Consider the following 18,441-nt stretch of genomic DNA (forward strand, 5'->3'; position numbering starts at 1 on the left):
TGTTCACAAAAAACCTGTTGTGTAGGTCAGTAGTCTTCATAATGTTGGCATTAAAATATATCTCAGACATTGGATTCAAATTTAATCTTTATAGGTAATTTTAGAAATCAAAGTTAGGCAGGTGTCTTTAGTACAGAATTTTCAACGTTTTTAACATTGATATTCTTCATGAATGTTTAAACCACTAGTTGTCATTGAGTCCACTGCAATTCATGACAACCACATGTGTGTCAGTAGAAGTGTGCTTCATGGTGTTTCCGGTGGCTCTTCTTTCTTCTGAGGTGTTTCTGGATGGACTCAAACTGCCAGCCTTTCGGTTAGCAAGAAATGATAATATCCAGACTTATCTGATCAGGAAACCCATAGAAAATTTATTTGGATAGAACACAGAAAATTCTGTAGTGATGAATATTTTAAAAATTAGAAGTCATAAAACAAATTTATCCTCTTAAAAGTTCTGCATTTACTCTTACTTACCTGATTTATTTTGTAGTTCTTGGGAAGATTTTGTTTGCACAAAAAGGGCTTATTGCTAAAAAGTTTTAACAATCACTAATTTAATGAATTCATTTCCTTTTTAAAAAAACATATTGGGCAGAATACTGTAAAAATACTCGTTTCTTATTTTAACAAGGATTTCAACAAAGCTTCACATAAGGTGTCCTCGTGGGTCAAACCAAAAACCATTGCCGTTGAGTCAATTCCGACTCATAGCGACCCTATAGGACAGAGTAGAACTGCCCCATACGGTTTCCAAGGAGCACCTGGTGGATTTGAACTGCTGACCTTTTGGTTAGCAGCCGTAGCTCTTAATCACTATGCTACCAGGGTTTCCTCCTTGTGGATAAGATGGAGAAATGCAGGCAGAATGATAGTTCAGTGTGATGGATGTGTGCCTTAATACCCAGAGAGGACTGATTAATAGATTGTTGTCAACCTAGAAGAATATTTCCAGTGGTGCCTTAAAGGGCTTTGTTCTTGGCCTATCTTTTTATTAATGAATTAGATGAAGTCATTGATGGCATGGTGATTAAATTTGCAGATAATATGAAGTTGGGAAAGGTAAGTAATATGAAATGACTGTGTCAGGATAAAAAAAGGGTCTTAGATTTTAGAAAAGGAGGTTTTAGTTACTGGAATTGCAATATCAAGTCTACTAACAGCCCAAAAGGCAAACAGGATCTTGGATTGCATTAGTAAAAGTATAGAACAGTCAGAGGAAGGTCATAATCCTGATGTGCCCCCTCCTCCTTTTAACCATATTGTTAATGTTTTGTTCCAACACTACTTGATTTTAAAAACATTGCTGTCAAGTTAATTCCGATTATGGCAACTTCACGTTTCAGCAAGTCTGCTCTGGGTGGATTCGAACCTCCATCCTTATGATTAATAGCCAGGTGAAGGTTTGCACTACCCCAGGACCTGGCGACCTTTACAGAATTGGGTGTGGTATGGAGGAAAACATCTAAATTGAGAGGATGCTTGAAACATGTATTTACCAAAAAGACCAAACCCATTGCCGTAGAGTCGATTCCGACTCATAGCAGCCCCATAGGACAGAGTAGAACTACCCCATAGAGTTTCCAAGGAGTGCCTGGTAGATTCGAACTGCTGACCCTTATGATTAATAGCCATAGCACTTAACCACTACGCCACCAGGGTTTCCTGAAACATGTGTTCCCAAAACCAAACCCACTGTCGTCGAGTCGATTCTGACTCATAGCAACCCTATGGGACAGGGTAGAACTGCCCCATAGAGTTTCCAAGGAGTGCCTGGTGGATCTGAACTGCTGACCTCTTGGTCAGCAGCCGTAGCACTTAACCACTGCGCCACCAGGGTTTCCAGTGCATTGGGAGGTGTTAAATGAACCCAATACTGGGGTTCATTTATCCTGGATGAAATAGTGGAAACTGTCCTTTAAATTTGCTCTGTGGAGGAGGGATTAATTAGATTTAGACCATGATAATCCCCGAAGGTAGACCTGCAACCAATGAGGGATATTAGAGGCAGATTTCATCTCATTATGAGGAATTATTTAATTACTGGGGTTTTCTTAGAATGGGCTGCCTTGAGACATCATGAGAGGTTCTCAGCCATCCCCTGATTTGTTGACAGGATACAAAATTTGGATAAGATTATACGTAGGGTCACTCTGAGTTGGGAGCAACTCGACAGCACCTGACAACAAAGTCCAATATACTCCTTGTGCCCTCATTTCTCCCCTTTGCCCCACCACTCACCAAACTTACATAGTCCTTATGAGTGCTTAAGCTTAGCAAAAAAGTTTTTTTTTAATAAGAGATTAAAATGGGAAGAGATGTCATTCTTTTGTGGCCATGGGTCAATCAAATCATTTTTTATAAAAGTAAAGCCAAAAACTACTTAGGAGGGCTCTTTTTGCAGCCCACTTTTTATTCTAAAGCAGCGTCTCTCAAACTTTTCTGATGGGGCTCCATTAGGAAGTACATTTTACGTTGCAATTCTCTACCCACTTGAGCACGGACACCTGAAATGAGTGCTTTTTTTTTTCCCCCTCATATTATCTCTTTGCTTTTTGTTCTTTTAAAATGCTAATTATACACCAACAAATTGATTTCATGACCCAGTAATAGGGTGTGACTGAGAAAGGTTGTTCTACAAGACCTTCAGGATTCTGATGAACTGAGATGTTTACCACCTAGGTGATTAGTGAAAAGAGCTATGTTGTCTATTTTCGGTTTCTCAAAACTCAGATTGGAAATTGCATTTTAAGTATTTAATGAAAAACTTGTTAAATTCTACAAGTTAGCAAAGTTTTTTTTTTCTTCCTCACATTGGCCAAAACTATAATTTCTTCAAGGTAAAGGTGGAAGTATAGCCACCTTGATCGAGCTAAATAATGTAGTAGGTGGTCTAAAAGATTCCTGCATTTGACTTGAGAAAGTGATTTTGTGCTGTTTAGTATAAGTCTTAGGATGTCAGTAATTACCTGTGGGTTTGTGTTTGACAGTTCATTGTTCAGCCTTTCTCTTCTACCTGCAGCTTGCTTGAGATAGTTTATTTTTCCATATTCTGATGTGAAGAGTTGTTATAAAGTAGAGCTAGATTGTAGGGCCTCATCTGCTTTCTCATCTGTAGATTAAGGGTGGTAGATGAGATCATTTCAAAGCAAGGTAATTTTTATCTCCAAAATACTGTGACTCTTCAGGATGTTGATTTACATATCAAGAATATCATTGCTTGGATCTTAGATAGTTGCACTATCAGAAAAAGCATTCTTTGGGTATACTTGTCAGTAGAAAGAAGCTGATGATTAAGAGTGGAAGAAAAAATTCTGTTGCTTGTAAACTTCTTTATAGTGTGAGTTATCTACGTTTGGTGCCAAATAGATCTTTTAGGGTTCTTTGTCCAGTTTCCCACTTAACTTTTCACTTTTGCACCTTAAACAGATACAGAGGTGGGGGGCTTCCCATTTCAGAGCCCTCTGGGGATCATCCAGAAGTTAGTTCTTTATGAGGACCAAGGTATGTTCAGAACCCAGATAAGAGATGATATCAGCTTTTAAAGTAAAAGCAAGCACGGAACTGAAGTTTTTGTCTTCCTGTGTTTTGCATTTAAACATTTCCTTACTGGGTTACAGTAGTTCTCAACCTTTTAGGATTGTTAAGAACAAACTCCAGTTGATTTGAATGATGGAAATTGGTCTAACTTGCATGATGGCTGTAAAATAATTACTACTGCTACTTTCTCTGGCCAAAACAGTAACCTGAAAAGTTTACCATAAAGCTAAAAATAACGTTAACATAGAAGTAGGGAGGTTTTTTGGTATTACTTTTACATTTTGGAAACCCTGGTGGTGTAGTGGATAAGTGCTACGGCTGCTAACCAAAGGGTCAGCAGTTCAGATCCACCAGGTGCTCCTTGGAAACTCTATGGGGCAGTTCTACTCTGTCCTATAGGGTCTCTATGAGTTGGAATCGACTTGATGCCAGCTTTTTTTTTGTTTTGTTTTTAGTTACATTTCAGTGAAATAGCAAGAAAGCTTTTAAGTCAGTCGTTCTAGGAGGTGGTGATTGTTAGTTGCTGTCGAATTGATTCCAACTCATGGTGACTCTATGTTACAGAATAGATCTGCCCCATAGGTTTTTCTTGGCTGTAATCTTCACAGAAGCCGATCTCCAGACCTTTTTTTCATCTGCCACTGGGTAGGTTGCAGCCACCAACCTTTAGGTTAGCCGTCCGGGTACAAACGATTTGTGCCACCTAGTGGTTAAGTGCTACGACTGCTAACCAAAGGGTCAGCAGTTCGAATCCGCCAGGCGCTCCTTGGAAACTCTGTGGGGCAGTTCTGCCCTGTCCTATAGGGCCGCTGTAAGTCGGAACCGAATCGACAGCACTGGGTTTGGGTTTTTTTTTTTTTTGGGGGGTTTTAGGGACCTTAAGTGGTAGTCGAACCAGTAATTAAAGATGTGCATATTTAAAAACTGAGTCACTTAATCATCATATCTAAATAATTAAGAATGTTAATTGTGTATGTTCAAAACTGTAGTGGTATTCTGGGTGGAACAAGTTAGTTCCACACAGACAAGTAATGACAGCTGCTATTTACTACTTATTTTATGCTTGGCACTAAGTACGTATTATATATTGAGTACCTATTATTATCTCACTTATTCTGAACCATGAGAGATAGGTGTTGTTATTCCTATTTTACAGGTGAGGAAACTGAAGTTCAGGAGGAAGTAACTTGCTTAGGGACATACAGCTAATAAGTGGCAGAGCCATGATTTAAGCCCAATCCAAAAATCTATGTTTTTAACCTCTGTGCTGTATTGGAATTTTGTGTCGCCCTACAGATCTAGGTGTTGATACTCATTTTACACTGAAGAGTTAGTTTAGCTTTGGCGTTTAGTTTAAGTTATGGTATTTTGGGAAAGTAAGAATGTTTCCTTGCTTTCAACAAGAAGTAAACCTTGCATGCCCTTGGGTTTAAATAATTACCCTTAAGTGTTGTGTTTCCACCCTAAAATGTGTTTTGCATGTCCAGTGTACATAGGATCACACTCATCAGAATGAGCAAGTATGGCGAATCTTCAAGTAGTGGAAATAATGTACTGTTTTGAATACGCATCTTTAAAAGTTAGGGTATAGTTTGGGAAAGAAACCAAACTATTATTACAAGTCATTATAATGAGTTACTATGAATGACCCTCATTACCGTAGATCTTTTATCTATCTAAATTTTCTTTCTTTCTCCCCATTAGCATTTAAAGATGACCGCATTCATTCACTTACCGAACACATTTCTTGAATTTGGTGTTGCCAATGAAGAAGAGACAACCCCTGTCCTCAAGAAGCTCCCATTTAATGGGAAAAACAGACATTTAGTAGATTGCGTTAAGAAAACCAAACAAACCAAACCCATTTCCATCGAGTTGATTCCAACTCATAGCGACCCTATAGGACAGATTAGAACTGCCCCAAAGGGTTTCCAAGGAGCTAGTAGATTTGAACTGCTGACCTTTTGGTTCGCAGCTGTCGCACTTAACCACTATGCAACCAGGGTTTCCATAGATTGCATAGCAAGAGGTTGAGGATGATGAGAGGAGGTAAGATTGTATGTGATATGAGTGGGAGTGATATCAAGGCATTCCGGACCGTAGAGCAGCAGGATGGAGGTGTGAGAAACAACAGGATTGGAGGAGCTACAGACTTCCTGGGTTGCTTGGGAGATAAGTGGCAAGAGATGAGGTATGATCTTAGAAGACTTTAAGGAGATTGGATGTTACAAATTAGACTTCTGACATAGCTCTTTAAATTTAATCTTTTCCCCTTCCTATCTCTTGTTCCTTAGGCTGTATTGTTTTTTCCCTTAATTGTCTATATATTGTATGTCATGTGACAAAAATTTAGTTATCCCTGAACTCAGTTTGAGTCAAGTGTCAGACGTGGCTGCTAAATCTGGTTTAGTGGAAAGGACCCAGTGAATAGGCAGTTGGGTTTTTCTCATTCCCGCTTTTCAGTTTTTCGTGTAAGAGCAAAAAAGGTTCAGAAAAAATTTGAGTACCTACTTTTTACCTTGCGCTATACCAGAAATGGGCTGTGTGTGAAGATATATGTTAAAATGGGGAGTGTGCACGGGGGAGTTGACCATTTGTGATTGGAAAAATAATCTCTTATTAAAAACTTTAATAATTGTTGTTATTTAACTTTACAGAATTACTGACTTTTAGATCTGTCAGGCAACTTAGGTCATCAGTTCCAACACAAGAGGAACTGAGGCCCTGAGAAAGTAGTGACTTGCTTGGAAACTAGGACCAGAACCCAGGGTTCTTTTTGTTTACTGTTGTGTTGATTCTGACTCATTGACCTAGGACCGAGTAGAACTGTCCCATAGGGTTTCCAATGCTGTAATCTTTATGGGACTGATCACCAGGTCTTTCTCCCGTGGAGCCACTGGTCCGTTAGAACTGCTGATCTTTCAGTTAGCAGCCAAGCACTTCAACATTATACCACCAGAGCTCCTTATACAGTATTGTCCTGGGGTGTTTCTAAGGGTGGACTAAGAAAGTAACCATCATTAGCAGACTTAGAAGGTTCCATATGTAGAACTCACTCAATCTGGTTGCTAAGCAGGCTCATCTATTCCTTCAGAGCCTTAAGGAATTAACATCTGCCTTCCCTTTTGCCAGGTAGAAATTCCCATTTCATCCTCTTCTTCAAATGGCATATCCTTCATCATTCTAGTTGCCCTCCCTTACGTATTCTTGTATGATCTTTTTTTTTTGACATGTGGCACCCAGAAATAAATGATATTTTAGTTGTGATTCCACGAGTATGGAATAAGCGAGAATTATACTTGCAAGTTCAGAACCTGTATTTTAATTATTAGAAATTAAAATTAAACACTCCCTCTTCTGGAGGCTTTTCTTCTCTTGGTTCTGTGGTCGTAACACTGTTGTCCTGGCGATTGTCGTTAACGGTCAGTGTTCTGCCGGAGCACGGCATGCGTCTGCACACTAGCCCAACAAATACTAGGTTTTTAATAGTCATAATTTTGAAATTAAGTTTCCTAATATTATGGTATTCTTGATAATAGAAACTCATTTTCTTAAAACATGTAGTTAAGCTTATTTTATGGTTTTGCATTTTGACTTATTGAGAGAATAAAGTGAAAAGATAATTCTTAGTGATCTGCTAAAGAAAAAAAATACAAATGCTTGAGAGTCTTTTTCCTTTGGAAGCCCAATCTACCTCTACTTTCCTCTACATTTAGATCCCAATCGTGTTTTCAGGATTTACCCCACCCAAATCAGCTTTGCATGTTAAGACAGAAGAGGACTGGTGCCTGCATTCTGGCCATCGTGCCTTGGAATTTCAGCGGTGTTTTAGTCTACAACACAGGAACGTCCCTCTGCTCAGGGTTAAGTGTGATCGGTGGCATATTGATCTTGATCCTTTCAGAGTTCACTGCTCTGTATCCGTGGAGGCCTACAGTTACAGCGCATCTTTTATCTGTGGCTCTTTTGAGTGCCATGCTGTTTAGATATTAACATGGAAGTGTGTGTATGTGATATCAAGGAGAGGAATTTTAAACGTTTAGATTTGGAATGTGAAATAGGTAAACAGAAATTAAGATTTGTTGAGGATGGTTAAAGATGCTTTACCTAGCACGAAACCAAAAAACCAAACCTGTTGCCATCGAGTTGATTGCGACTCATAGCGACCCTATAGGACAGAATAGAACTGCCTCTTGGGGTTTTCCAAGGAGCGGCTGGTGGCTTCAAACTACCTACCTTTTGGTTAGCAGCCAGGCTCTTAACCACTGTGCCACCAGGGCCCCATTACCTAGTAGGAAGTACTTAAAATCATTTCGAGTCAAGTAGATACATAAATTTGTGAGGCTTTCATATTTTTTCATTTACAGATCCATTAATAAAAAGCATCTTTTGGGTGGATATATTGTGTTAATATTCTATTAATATACTTCCTTTCCCTTCTGCGTAAGTCTTAACTTACTGTCGTCATAAATCGTTTGTGCATCATAACCAGTTGCTCTTGAGTTGATTCTGATTCATGGTGATCCGATGTATGTGTCAGAGTAGAATCTGGCTCCGTAGAATTTTCAGTGGCTGGTTTTTCAGAAGTAGATTGTCAGGCCTCTCTTTTGTGGTGCCTCTGGGTGGACTGGAACCTCCAGCCTTTTGATTAGAAACTAAGTAGTTAACTGTTTGCAGGACCCAGGAACTCCTTGTGGATTATAATGTAACTGTATTCTATTAAGTTTTTGCTTTTGTCATGCAAACTTAGTCATAGTCTTATTGTGTGTGTGTGTAGACAGCAGTGAGAAATAGCATTTCGATTTTGACTTGTGCACATGTGATATCACTGTAAATATAATGAATGTATGTGTGATTTGACTCATTTTGCTGCTTTTTGTACTTGTGCTGTGGGAAATGAGAGGTGGTTTTGACGGTGAAAATGGGATTTGAGCTATCACCGAGATGAGCAACATAAGAATTGTAGCTTAAAATACCTTTGGTTTATTTCAAGTGGCACTTTGCCTTAACAAAATGATCGACGGTGTTCACAGGTCAGCTTTTTTCCGTGGTAGTGGAGTATGGGTTTACAGAGCCATGAAGAACTGTTTGCCATGTGGTCGATACGCTGCATCCTAAGTGATTTTCTGAAAAAACACGTTTTACTTTTACTGTCAGGTGAATCTCAGATGCCTAAAGAAGTATTTGGCTGGGTTGGGGGTGGCTGTTGAGAAACTGCTTTTTGGAGAGCTAGTTTGTTTATGAAATAGAAATGTATGTTTCTGATATCTTAGAAGTCCAACATTTTTATTTTTATCGTGATTAATTAGAGTTTCTCTTTCAACAGAAATAGGAAGGTCGTTGATTATTCACAGTTTCAGGAATCTGATGATGCTGGTAAGTTTTGTGATTTCAATTCATTGTGAGTTGGACAGACTAGTAGGAGAATCTCCAGCTTATATAACTTTCTTAAAAGTCATGCTTTTGGAATACATTTTATCTTAAAATTTTTATGTATGCAAATTATATCCAGATCTGTGTTAGGCAAAACAAAAGTTGAACTTGCATGGATTAACTTTACCTTGGTAAATCATTGAAAATAAATATTTCGATAATTTTTTCTTACCTAGTTTCAGAGTCCAAAGTTTAAATGTCCATGAATTCTGATACATTGTTTGTTACTTAAAATATCTCCTGCTATAATCCAAGTAAAGTTGTACCTTGTGTTGGTGGTTAAGTTCTTGCACAGTAAAGTAACTAAGGGGAGAGTCTGTTGTGTGAAACAACTTTGTGAACTCATTTATTACAGAGTGAGTAATATGTCTTAAAACCATAGGCATAAAGGGGTTTTTTGTGTTCTTAATCTCCTTACTATTTTTCAGATGCATAGACTCAAGGGGGGTTTTTAGTTTACTTTTTTATTTTCTGTCTTTATTTCTTTTAAATCTAACAACTTTATAAAAATATTGTGTGCTTTTTGAGAAAACTCAGAAAATGCAGAAAGATACAAAGAAGAGAAATATACAATCCTACCTCCTGAAAGTAATACTAACATTTATTAAATGCTTTGCTATGTGCCCGGAATTATTCTAAATCCTTATGGTTATTCATTTAATCCTTATAACAATCCTGTTGTAATGGTACATATTATTATTTCCATCTTACAGGTAAGGAAACAGGCAGAGGTATTACTCAAGGCCCTTTAGCCAGCAAATGGTCATTTAACCTTTTTGTTATTAACTGCTAGCCTTTTATCTTTTTCCTTTTAAAAATGTAGCTGAGATCTTTCTATAGCCTTTTGTATCGCCCACACACACACTTATAATATTTTTCTCATTTTATTAAAAATTATTTGAAAAATTCCTATTAATGGTTGTATAATATTGTACTGTGGAATTTATAAGGTACCCAGTCATTCCATTATTGCTAAATAGCCAGACTACTTCCAGCTTCTTATCCTTATACATAATAGTGCAATGAATATTTTTTGAAATATTCACCTGTTAGAGTAGGTAATTTTCTCTAGTTTTATAGGGCTTTTGAAATTGGTAGTAATTTTCCTTAAGTGCCAGGGTATGCTACATTTAAGACCTTAGATTAAATGCAATTTACTTGATAACAATAATTGTGTTAGGGTTGCAGAATTGTAGGTTCTTTCTAAAGTGTTTTAAATATAACTGTATTACTCTAAAAACTTTCAAATAAATGTAAGGATGTTGAAACAGGGAAGATCTTTAATAAATTAAAAAGGTATGTTCTGAAATGATAAGCGTTATTTGGCTATAGATATTGCATGGCAAGGATCAGCATGAATCCAATCCCCAAAATGTGGAGATTGATCCAGTCTATTTCTCCATCCTCTTCGCTAGCTGCTCCTGTAGCACTCTCGGACCCTAGCTACCCAGGTCAGAGCTTACAAGTTAAAAGGACACCATCCTTCAGACTGCCAAATAGGCAGACCCAGCCGCAAGTTTGGAGGGTCCACATGACACCCCAGCCTGCTGACCCGTGGCCACAAATGTGGGGCTGGTTTCCCACTACCCCTTTAGGATGCCAGCCGCAGGCTCCGGAGTCCACATTACACCCTTCCTTTCCGATCTGCGGGCTCCTACTACCCCTTTGAGTTTGATAATCCACTGTAACAACTCGCAGACCTCATGAGAGAGAGTATGCTATACTTAGCACTACAGATTCATTATAACCTAAAAGGATACAAACAAAGACATGCATAGGGCGAGGTCTGGGAAGGTTCCCAGCGGTTACCTTCCAAGTCCCAGGGTCGTTGCTACTCTACAGAGAACGGATGTTCTCTCTGAGCCTCTGTATTCAGGACTTTATCGACTAGTTCTGAATGATAGGCTAACTCATGCCTCCTGAGGCTAGTCTTTGCTGGTCCAGCGAGCCACCTCTTGCCAGCATAGATTTCTCAGGTCTGACTTGGAAGTCCCAGACCAAGGCACCCCAGTTACTCCAAGGGTCACTTCTCTGGAGCTAAGGACGAAGGCTGCCTACTTGGGGGTAAAACTAAGTCCTTTATCCCACAAATAAGTTAAAAATACGTACATGAGGACTAGATATACAAAAATGGAAATAGTTAAGGTGGTAGGACTGGGGTGGAAAAGAATTTAAAAATAAGAAAGAAAATTATTTGGGAAAACTTGCCCCTCTCACCACTTAAATAGCATGCAAGATAATCATCTCATAAGTGCAGTGGTGATTTTTACATGTAAAAATCATAATATAAAGTAAATTGAATTTGAAACATGATTGGTTTAGATGAAGATTATGGAAGAGATTCGGGCCCTCCAGCTAAGAAAATCCGATCATCTCCCCGAGAAGCTAAAAATAAGAGACGATCTGGAAAGAATTCACAGGAAGATAGGTAAGAGATACTGTTGTTCTATTCTTGCTTACACTGTTGCCGCTCTGAGATGAGGGCAGTCTCTGATCTCTAGGTTGGTGGAATCTCCACAGACTCTCGGGAAGTGCTCATTGCCACATAGCGTTGTTCTGCGTATTTCATGTGCTCTCGGGCAGTGCTTCTGAATCTAGATGGATAGCCTCCTTAAGGTCGTGAGGCTTACTGGGGCTCAGCCGTGAATCCGAGGTAGTCTCCAGGAATGCCTTGCTGCTGCTTTAAACCTCTGAACATAGGCAGAAAGGTTAAGTTATTTAAGTGTGTAATTTGTTACTTAGTGTTAGTGTTGACAACTTTATGGTGCTGATAGCAAAGAATAACTGGCCTATCTTATTCAGTCACAGATCCTTGGCAGAATCATAACTAAAGCTGGTAGAACCTAAATTGTATAGCCTGCTGAGGTTACTGTCTCATAATCAGTTCTCCTTTGTTTAAATAATTAAATCATTTCAGGGTAGTTTCCTTTCCCTCACTTTTACAAACGAGTTCATTAATTTTTAATAATTTTGCCTCATGGGACTGCTCTTAAAGGATACACACACAGAGACTCATACTCAGTGTAGCGTAACTTCAGGACTTGGTGGTGGTGGTGCTGATGATGATGATAGCCACCACCATTTAGGAATATTATGTGCCAGTCTCTAGTCTAACAACACCTCTACTAGAGTAGGTAATACTAACTTAGAGAGCTTCTGTGAGTTAACTGCGATTGCTCAGCAAATGGAGGAACAGCTTTTGAAACCATGTCTGTTGGATTCCAAAGTCGCTTTTTTAGTATTAGGCTACTATCAAACCCGTTGTTGTCGAGTCTGTTCCAACTCACAGTGACCCTAGAGGACAGAGTAGAACTGCCGCATAGGGTTTCCAAGTTGCTGCTCGTGGATTCAAACTGCCGACCTTTTGGTTAGCAGCCAAGTGCTCAACCACTGCACCACCAGGGCCCCTCATTAGGCTGTACTGCTTCCAAATAATACTATAACTAATCAAAGTTGACTGAGCTGTACAAGAACCAAAATAATATCTCTCGCTAGTTGTTCTAAAGTATTTCCCTTGGAGCACTAGAATCAGTAGAGTGACAGTGTAGCCCTAGGCAGAAGTCTTTCCATTGTGAGTTTACACGGTGCTGAGTCCTTAGAAATAATAATATTAAATACCTGCATTACCTGCTGTTTTTCTCTTTGTTTTTATCACTAACCTCAAATATTTTCTTTGCTGGAGAACTTCAGAAATGTACTTTTGAGAAAAAGTAAGAAAATTACACTGGGGGAAACAAGTCTTTTAATGCTTCATGGTACCGTATTTTTACGTAAATAATGCATGTGTTACACACTTTTTGCCAACTGCGCAACCCCGTTGTGCGTTACGTGTGCGTGCATTATTTGTCCAGCTTTAGATGGACTAGATTGTCTTTTGTTATAATATTCATTTACTGTATTTCTCCTAGGAATGGACTCCTTTGTGGCCTGTCACAATGTACCACCAGTGTAATTTTATCTAGCCTAAATTTTTTCTTGTTGCAATCATTTGGTTTTATTATTCTTTCCTAAGTATAAGTGATTATAATAAATTTGTTGCCATTTGTATTAAGTGCCTTAGATGTTTTAATTCCCTCAGACTAGTCCTGCGTGGATTTTTCTGTTTGTCTCCACCTAAAAGTTTAGCTGTTATTTAACTTTAATGGGGTTGAAGGATTTATCCAATTAATGTCAATAAACTCAATAATAAGAGAACTGTAGAAAATAATACAGTTCTTAGTCATTGTGGTAGACTTTTGAATTAAATGCTTATTTTGAACAACAACATTTATAACATTTATATAGAACAATCACAAGTTTCAGAATGATAAAGTGTCTTGGACTCATTTTTTAGTAAAGAAATTTGTTTGGTTTTTCTCATTGCTTAGGAATCTTGGGTTCGGTAGTTTGTCATTGGAAAAGGGATTTACGAGACCTGCTGTTTGAGAAGGGAAAGCTATGAATGCAGTTTTTATTTTTGAGTTCCCTTTTTTTGTTCATCAAAATTCTTGTGGAATCATAAAATTTTACCACTGAGGAGGAGCATTAGAACCCAGATTCCTGAGCTGAGATTTGTAAGGACATAGAGTTTCTATCTTTGTGACTTAAATTGCTTTAAAAAACTTCATGGAAACTTTGAAACCTCTTAACTTCTTTTACTTCTCAGAGTGGTCTTGAGTTCACTTTTATTTTCTCCATGATACAAGGCAATTGTGTGTTGATGTTTCTATGCATGGAAATGGCTAGAAGCAAGAAGTACCAGGAAATAATTACTTAATAGATTTATATTCATTTCATTTTAGATAAATTTTTCAGAATATTGTCGGTTACATAACTGAAATCCACTTCCCTTAAATGATTGTATTTAAGGTGCTTTTTGCATCAGCCCCATTTATTTGCCCAGTTTACTACCATCAACATATGCACTTTATGTAATTTATTTTTAGTATTCTTATGCTGTGTCTCTGTCCACAGAGGGTATCTTTTCTTATTAAATATTCTTGTGAACCAAGCCTTAGCCATGGGTGAGAGATTTGCAGCCTTTGTTGCCAGCCATTCTTTTTTTCTTTGGGCCCATTGGAAGCAGTGTTTTAGATTCTAAAGTAGATAAACTTGCTTATTCCAAGGTAGGGAAGTAAAGGAAGTGATTTCACTCCTCAGGATCTATTTGAACATTTAATACAGAAAAAGAAATACTCTTCAGTGTTCTCAAGTCAGTACCACAGATCTGTGTTCACTTAGACTTTGGGCTAAGAATAAGCGTTTGCTTTTTCTCCTTCTAGTGAGGATTCAGAAGAAAAAGATGTGAAGACCAAGAAGGATGACTCTCACTCAGCAGGTAGTACACTATTTTTAATGTAATAAGTGTAATTCTAGTCATATATTTATTCATTAGACATTTTAATAAGCAGGTTTTATTTACCAGATACTGTTAGAAACCCTGGTGGCATAGTGGTTAAGTGCTATGGCTGCTAACCAAATAGTCAGCTGTTCGAATCCACCAGGCGCTCTTTGGAAACTCTGTGGGACAGTTGTACTCTGTCCTATAGGGTCACTATGAGTTGGAATCAACTCGACGGCACTGGGTTTGGTTTTTTGGTTTTTGGTTAGAAATACTGAGATTACAGAGATACCCCATCTTCAAAGAGCTCACAGTGATTCTTATTCCTGATGGCTATTACAGTCACCTGTGAAGCTTTTTAAAAAAACGTGTCCTGCCCCAGGATTTCTGATTCAGTAAGTCTAGGTGGGACTTGGAGGCTTTGTTTTTTAAAAGCTTCTACAGATTATGCTGATGGATAGTCAAGATTGAAAACCACTAACATGAACAAATAAGAGATGTCAAGATAAATAGAATAATAGAAATATGTATCAGTTGTTGTGTGCCTCAAGTCAATTCTGACTTATAGAGACTTTACAGGATGGACTAGAACTGCCCCATTGGGTTTCCTAGGCTGAAATCTTTTACACCAGGAACCGCTGGTGGCTTTGAAGGATTGATCTTCCATTTAACAGCTGAGCAGTTAACCATTGCATCACCAGGGCTCCTTAGAAATACATATAAAACCAGTGCCGTCGAGTCGATTCCGACTCATAGCGACCCTATAGGACAGAGTAGAACTGCCTCCTAGTTTCCAAGGAGCGCCTGGCAGATTTGAACAGCTGACCTTTTGGTTAGCAGCCACAGCGCTTAACCACTACGCCACCAGGGTTTTCAGAAATACATATAAGCTAAAATAAAGTAAAAAAGCCAAACATGTTGCCGTCAATTGGGACTCATAGCGACCCTATAGGACAGAGTGGAACTGCCACATAGGATTTCCCAAGGAGCACCTGGTAGATTCAAACTGCCAACCTTTTGGATAGCAGCAGTAGCTCTTAACCACTAGGGCACCAGGGTTTTGGTATGAAAAAAAGGAAGTAATGGACTCTGGGATGAAAAGCAAACAAGTTAGTTTCAACCTCACTCTTAGACTTGGGAAGTAGTGCTTTGAAACAATGGCCACAGAGAGAGCTGTTCTCTAAGAATTTTAACTTAAAAGAATAAATATAAATTAATGAGAAATGCCATGACCAAATAAAAATGTTAAATTCTGATGACTTTACTTACTGTTGGTATTTATTTTTTAATTACCTCTTTTTAGAATTGAGAGTTTATTCCATACTGCTCACAGCCACTTAAGGTTTGGTTTGTTTATTTTGTGGGGGGGGGATGTTTTAGGTGAAAGTTCACAGCACGGATTAGTTTCTCTGATTCAAAAATTTATATACAAATTGTTTTTGTATGTAAATATTGGTTGCAATCCCAGCCACTTAAGTTTTGACCTACATTCTCCTGCTGTTGCGTTTTTGGATCACCTTTTAAACAAGAGTGCTGTTTAGCTAATGTGTAAAGGTAGACAAGGTTCCTCTAAATTTATTCCACTGAGCCGTTTGCGTTCCTTCCTATTCAAGTCTGCTGTCTGGCTGTATAAGTTGAAAATAAATTATATTAACCTGTTGTGCTATCTAGTGATCTTGTGATTGTATGATACACACTATTATTCATCTGCCTTATTGCCTCGTGGGCCCTAATTTGAAACTCTTATTGAGCACTACTAGGTGAGTTTAGTTTGGGGTCTGCCAAGGTCAGCTTCATTACCTGCCTCTGTTTGTTTCTAGATGAGGTTTTTGGAAGTGAAAGTGATGATTTGAGAACTGACTGTGGCAAGCATTTCCAGAAAAGCAACAGCTAACCCTTCACAATAAGGGAATCTGGAAGTCTAGGAAAAGGGCTGTAGGTAGAAACTAATACAAATAAACCATGATCTAGAGCCAGCAGGCAGTAGCTTGCCCTCTCATCAGATTCACTCACAAACATGACTGTGCTGAAACTTTTTTAATTAATAGACTGTACTCTGAAAGTAAATTGTTTTAATAAACTTGTACAAAGGTCTTTTAGCTAACTGGCCTAAATATGTGGTGTAAAGGTTTATCTCAGTTCTCTGAATTGAAATGGCCACACCTCATTCTTTGTAAAAGGCAGAATTTACCCTTTTGAATGAAATAAAACTGCAGATCATATCCCGTGGTGGCCACTGTGTGTTGGGGTTTCCACTCCTCAACCAAACACAGAACTCTACTGATTATGTCATGACGACTTTGATGTTGCAGAGGATAGTGAAGATGAAAAAGAAGACCATAAAAATGTGCGCCAGCAACGGCAGGCAGCATCAAAAGCAGCTTCTAAGCAGAGAGAGATGCTCATGGAAGACGTGGGCAGTGAGGAGGAACGAGAGGAGGAGGACGAGGCACCATTCCAGGAGAGTACGTGAGACTGGCTGGGGTACTTTGGTTGTGATGGTAGTATCTGGTCTTTGATCACTTTGGTATTTTTTAGGTTGCTAAATGTTACAGCCAGTCCCTTAAATTAGGTAGTTACTTCCAATTGGAAGAGATGACCGTTTTGATAGCCATTAGTATGTTAAAATATTTAAAAGGTTCTGAGAGTCTCATGATTACAATTGTCTATCATTGCTAATGGTTGTACTCTTTGTTCAGTGACTGGCACATCCATTTGTACTCAAATATTGAATGAACAATTTTTAGAGTAACAGTTACATGTATGGGTGTTAGGTTACGTGATTTCGATTTGTATTTTGGCCTGGGGGAAGGCATGTAGACAGCTCTCCTTTTCCCTAAAAACTGTTAGTTTAATGTTTCACAGGTTACTGAGATTAGTTAGATGTATGTATTTTTGTTTCGTGTGGTTTTCTTTTGCAGTTATTCATAGTTGCACCAAAAACACCAGGTCTGTTCAATTTCATTTCCCTAATCTCATCCGCACTACACGGCAATGATGCAACTACCAAAGGTTGTTGGATGGTTCGATTTTTATTCAGATACCCCTTTCTGTTTCTTAAACTTGTTGCTGTTGAGTTAATTCCAACTCATAGCGACCCTATAAGACAGAGCAGAACTGCCCCACAGGATTTCCAAAGTTGTGTTCTTTACAGAAGCAGACTGCCACGTCTTTCTGCCACAGGGTGCCTGGTGGGTTCAAGCTGCCAACCTTTCAGTTAGTAGCTGGGTGCTTAACCACTGCACCACCAGGGCTCCTTACCCCCTTCCTGTTTTTGATCTGTCCTTCAAATAAGTCATGTAACCCTTATGGTGAGGTGAATGCTAAACCAACTTTATAGGCGGGGCTAGTAACAACTCCAACCAAATTGGTAGTTTAGCTCCAAGTAGAATCTAAAAGCATTTGATTCCCAAAATCAGTCCTTCAGTCATTCTTAACACTCTTTCCCTTTGTTCACATGGAAGAAAGTGCACATTAAGTTGGATGTTAAAATTCTTTCCCCCTAGAAGATTCCGGCAGCGATGAAGATTTCCTAATGGAAGATGATGATGACAGTGACTATGGCAGTTCAAAAAAGAAAAACAAAAAGATGGTTAAGAAGTCCAAACCTGAGAAAAAAGAAAAAAAAATGCCCAAACCCAGGCTAAAGGCAACAGGTGAGTTGTGCAGAAGTGAGATTAAAACACTGCTGTAAGAGATTTCAAGAACCAATAAAACTTTCTGTACAGAAATTTTTTATTGTGTCTTGACATTTGCCAGGTACTTAGGAGGGATGCAAGACTTCCAAATGGATCGTGTCTTGTATACCTAGAAGTATCACTTAAAATAGATTCAGTAGGAGAAGGGTTATGATTTGTTACCAAATAAAACTGGTCTGGGTCCCCTTCAGCGGTTTTTTTTTTGTTTGTTTGTTTCAATGCCTAGGAAAGGCTGTTTAGGATAGGGCTTTATTAAAATAAGGACTCCGACCCCTTCAAGAGTCTGGTAGGCTGAACCCTGTTCTCCAACTACTGCTATACATACCCAAGATTTGGGAATGACCTGTTTATATCAGGCATGGTGGTAGAAACACTGTGTCAGCATAGCTATAAATGCCCCTTTTTCCTATCATTATCACAATCTCAAACCCCCAGCAGCTAGTGAATACT

General features: G+C 38.6%; 1 protein-coding gene across 1 annotated transcript in view; it reads left to right on the forward strand.

Annotated features, from left to right (window-relative positions):
• NUCKS1 (nuclear casein kinase and cyclin dependent kinase substrate 1) overlaps positions 1-18,441 on the forward strand; it is a 30,400-nt gene that overhangs the window by 9,963 nt on the left and 1,996 nt on the right. The window contains exons 2-6 of the mRNA XM_064273299.1: positions 8,867-8,916; positions 11,296-11,401; positions 14,235-14,290; positions 16,606-16,758; positions 17,800-17,949. Of these exons, the coding sequence (XP_064129369.1) occupies positions 8,867-8,916; positions 11,296-11,401; positions 14,235-14,290; positions 16,606-16,758; positions 17,800-17,949 (515 nt within the window). The remainder of the gene's footprint in view (positions 1-8,866; positions 8,917-11,295; positions 11,402-14,234; positions 14,291-16,605; positions 16,759-17,799; positions 17,950-18,441) is intronic.

Source organism: Loxodonta africana, chromosome 20, assembly GCF_030014295.1.
Source record: "Loxodonta africana isolate mLoxAfr1 chromosome 20, mLoxAfr1.hap2, whole genome shotgun sequence".
In the NCBI taxonomy this organism is placed as follows: domain Eukaryota; kingdom Metazoa; phylum Chordata; class Mammalia; order Proboscidea; family Elephantidae; genus Loxodonta; species Loxodonta africana.